We start from the raw sequence: 4,418 nt of genomic DNA, 5'->3' as shown, positions 1-4,418 counted from the left end.
TGCTCGCTTCAGTGCCTGGCTGCCGGCCGCCATCTTGGCTGACAGTTAATTTGCATATTCTCACTGATTAGCCAATGAAAAGGGTAGCGGTCGTACGCTAATTACCATGTTTCTCTTTTATTAGTGTAGAAACCCTAATATGCAAATCGACCAAACAGCAGAAGGACTGGTCACTATGACATGCACTGACCACCAGGGGGCAGACACTCAACTCAGGAGCTGCCCCCTGGTGGTCAGTGCGCTCCCACAGGGGGAGCGCACTCAGCCAGAAGCCAGGTTCTTGGCTTGCGAGCATAGCGGTGGTGGTGGGAGCCTCTCCCGCCTCCACTGCAGGCAGGCAGTAAGGAGCGAGGGGTCCCAGATTGTGAGAGCCCTCGACTGCGAGAGGGATGTCTGACTGCCAGCTTAGGGTTGATTCTGGGGGTGGGAGGGGGGTCAGGCCTAAGCCAGCAGGCGGACATCCCCCAAGGGGTCCCGGGCTGCAAGAGGGGGGAGGCCGGGCTGGGAGACCCCCCCCCCCAGTGCAAATTTGTGCATCGGGCCTCTAGTAAAAATAGAATTAATATTGACCAACTAAAAATTATTCCTTTTTATCCCTGATAGCCCTAAATAGTTTAACTTGTTTGAAGACTATTTCAGTACATTAGTGTGGCCTGATGCCATTTAGTCTGGGAATTTTTGTATTGATCTCTTTTTTAACTATAATAATGGTAAATAGGTAATATAAGCAAAAAATATTTGAGCCTGGCCGGCATAGCTCAGTGGTTGAGCATCAAACTATGAACCAGGAAGTCATGGTTCGATTCCCAGTCGGGATACATTGCCCAGATTGCAGGCTCAATATCCAGTGTGGAGTATACAGGAGGCAGTCAATTAATGATTCTCTCTCATCATTGATGTTTCTATCTCTCTCTCCCTCTCCCTTACTCTCTGAAGTCAATAAAAATATTTTTTTTAAATGAGAAATAGTAACAATATGTTGAAGTACAATAAAATCTGACTTTCGGTGGAGGAATATAAGCATTAGGAATCAAGAATTTATATTTAGACACTAAACAAAAAAGGTCACAGTTTTGTCATAAACAAGATGAGAAATTCACTGGAGAAAGGGCTGTATCTTCATATGTGGTTCTGCAATCTAGTAATTAGACTCTATTTGGTTAATATAGTGTTATATTGTTTTTACTATAGTGCTTTTCTATCCAGTGGACATAATACTGTACTTTATTCCAAGTGCATAAGCTGCTAACTAACATATCTCATTTTCTATGAGAATGAAGCGACATATACAGAATGTGTTGTCATAGTTAAGAACATTCCAATATTGGGGAGGAAGAAAAAAGGAAATAAGTCTTCCCCACTCATAGATGTATCTGCTGCTGGGGGGGGGGGGGGGGGGGAGAAAAAAAAAGAGTAGCTTAGCAATAAATATGCTAGCCAACAAGGCAGAATATATTCCTGAATTCATTTTTTTGTATTTTTAACTTTATCTTTTTTCTTCTTAATCTGTTATAATTCTTTTTAATACTGTCTGTAACAACAATAAACTTATTTGCATCTGCCTTATGCATTTTTCAACACAATAGATTTTCTTATATGTCAACTATAATAAAAATAGGTTGCGATTATATATAAAAATTATTTATTTAAAATTTTTTGCCCAGAAGAGATGTTAAAAGGGGAAAAATGAACCAGGAAGCTTTGTTTTGCCCAAGTATTGTTTATAGATTGCTACAGGGAAATTATTATATAGTAGCAATTTATAAACAGTCTGTCTTTGGCTCTATAATATTCTCTCACTCAAAGATTTAGAAATTTTGGCATAGACTTAAACATGAAACTTTGAAACAGAGAAGTGCAAATTATCTGGTCAAAAATGTAATTAGTAAAAGAACATCTGCTAGACAGAAACCAAATATTCAGGATTTATTACCTTTTTTTTTTTTTTTACTCTTTGAGAAAACCTCTTGGGAGATGAAGGAAAACCTCTATTTGGAGCACTTCAAAATAGACAGGTATGTGTGTTCTTACAGAGTACATGTAACTCATGGTATGATCTTTTAAGGAATCTGCAATTAATTTATCTCTTTAAAATTCTTTATTCATTCCTTTTTCTATAAAATTATCAGAATTCTATGTTGTTGTTTTTTAAGGAGCTACTTCAGTCTCCTAGAGCCTGAATGGCCATTGTATACTTTAAAGCTTACTCAATCTTGGTAGTTCAATGTAATTAAGAGAGATTTCAGATGATACTAGTTAATTTTTCTCCCCTTCTCTGTTTATTGCAAAATTAAAAACCTACATTTTTCCTTCTTACTAAGTTTAGTTATTAATGGTGGCTTAGCTCTAGATAAATCATCATACCGAATTCAAGAATAATAATAATAAAAGAATAAAACTAAGCCATGGCTCCTTGATGGGCATATCCTGACACTACAGGACTGTACTCCTGCCTCAGACCTAAGCCTCATTACATGCCCTGAAAATGGTACTTAGGAAATGTGCTCAGTAGTTCCGTAAACACAGAATGGGCAACCAAGGACTTCCTAGACCACTTCCTTCCTAGCCATTACCCTCTTATTCTTCTGACAGCTGGCACAGGGGACTTATAGTCCACAGTAGGCTTCCCTTTAGTTCTCTTCCTTCTGTTTGGGAAATAGAAGCACTGCTCCCTGAATTCACTGGTTTCCTGCCATCATTTTGTAATTTCTATTAACATATTTATTTGTATGGGTCTCAATAGAATAAATTGGATCAAGCATTTAAGAAATTGACTCTGGAGAAAATGAATACTTAAATGAAAATTGAAATGATTATAGCTTTAATACCTCTTTGTCATGGAAAATTGATTAAAAATTTGGGAAGGTCATAAAATTTTATAGAAGTATTAAAAATATTGTAATTTATTTGTAAGAATGTACAATGTATAATAAGAATGCAACTAATTATTTTACAGTGAATGACTTAGGTCAATTATCTTCCCTTATCTTTTTATCTTCCCCTTTCTTACAACTTAGCATAATGGTCTGAAAGCATTAATGCAGTTTGCCATTGCACAGAGGAGTACCTGTCCTCAGGTCCTGATACAGAAACTTCTGATTCGTCTCCTCTCAGGTAGAGTCTTCTCTGAATTATTACTATGTTATTATTTACATTTCTTTTTCATCACATGGCTGGCAGTGTATTTGTTAAGAAACAACATACTGCACTCATTTTGAACACGCAAAAACAAAAAATAAAATAAAAACATACAGCCCTAGCCGGTTTGCCTCAGTGGATAGAGCATTGGCCTGTGGACTGAAGGGTCCCAAGTTCGATTCCAGTCAAGGGCACATGCCAGGGTTTCAGGCTCGATCCCCAGCAGGGGCCATGCAGGAGGCAGCAGATCAATGATTCTCTCTCATCGATGTTTCTATCACTCTCTCCCTCCCCTTTCTCTCTGAAGTCAATAAAAATAAAAAAGACCTCTTGCTATGTTGAACAATTTGTCCTGTTTGCATAGTTCTATTTTGTTTTTGTTTTTAATTTCTTGGTATCTCTTTTCATTTCAGTCATAATTTGAATACATTGTTTTACTAGCACTTCCAAATAATCTCCCGGCTTATTTATTTATTTTTTTAAAATATATTTTTATTGATTTCAGAAAGGAAGGGAGGAGAGAGAGAGAGAAACATCAGTGATGAGAGAGACTCATTGATCAGCTGCCTCCCGCACACCCCTTACTGGAGATCGAGCTCACAACCCGGGTATGTGCCTTTGACTGGAATTGAACCTGGGACCGTTCAGTCCACAGGCGGATGCTATGTCCACTGAGCCAAATCGGCTAGGGCATCTCCCTGCTTTTGCACTTATCACACATTATGGGATTTATGATTTTTAAAATACCTCAAAATATGGCAGAAAAGATGGTAGAATTCAGGACAAGAGATTAGAGTTATTAAAATGTCTTGAGAACAAAGAAGTTTATAACACAGAAGAAAATAAGATAGTGTCATCTGCTCCACGCTGGCGACTCCCTGAGACTCCGCCCTACTCAATTTACATCCCCATCCAAGCTGTGCCGGTGGCACAAGAAGAAATGCCTGTGCTTTTACAAACTCTCAAATCCATTAAGCTGGTTCGGGCGGGTCTCTGAGGCCCCAGGCCCCACGGGGAGAGACAGCACGGCCTTCCAGCCATCAGAAAGCGAGGGAGGCTCTGGCGCGCGGCTGCTCTCCGGCATTGGGGGACGCAAAGTCCCGGAGTCCTGGATAGGCGAGGGGCCGCTGAGACTCTGCCCTGGCGACTCCCTGAGACCCCGCCCTACCCAATTTACATCCCCAACTGGGCTGTGCCTGAGGCACAAGAGGAAACGCCTGTGCTTCTGCAAACTCTCAAATCCATTGAACTGGTTCAGGCGGGATCATGAGGCACCACCT

At 40.0% G+C, this 4,418-nt stretch overlaps 1 protein-coding gene across 6 annotated transcripts in view; it reads left to right on the top strand.

Annotated features, from left to right (window-relative positions):
• UBR1 (ubiquitin protein ligase E3 component n-recognin 1) overlaps positions 1 to 4,418 on the top strand; it is a 160,521-nt gene that overhangs the window by 110,895 nt on the left and 45,208 nt on the right. For all 6 annotated transcript variants that reach the window (XR_001360937.1, XM_014534847.1, XM_005860317.2 and 3 more), the window contains 2 exons: positions 1,960 to 2,015; positions 3,018 to 3,114. Coding sequence is in view for 5 of the 6 variants with exons in the window: in XM_014534847.1 (XP_014390333.1) it covers positions 1,960 to 2,015; positions 3,018 to 3,114 (153 nt within the window). In the remaining variant the exon portion in view is untranslated. The remainder of the gene's footprint in view (positions 1 to 1,959; positions 2,016 to 3,017; positions 3,115 to 4,418) is intronic.

The sequence above is a fragment of the Myotis brandtii genome, unplaced genomic scaffold (assembly GCF_000412655.1).
Source record: "Myotis brandtii unplaced genomic scaffold, ASM41265v1 scaffold133, whole genome shotgun sequence".
Classification (NCBI taxonomy): Eukaryota; Metazoa; Chordata; class Mammalia; order Chiroptera; family Vespertilionidae; genus Myotis; species Myotis brandtii.
Note: the sequence above shows the minus strand (reverse complement) of the source record. Positions and strands in the feature narration are given on the sequence as shown.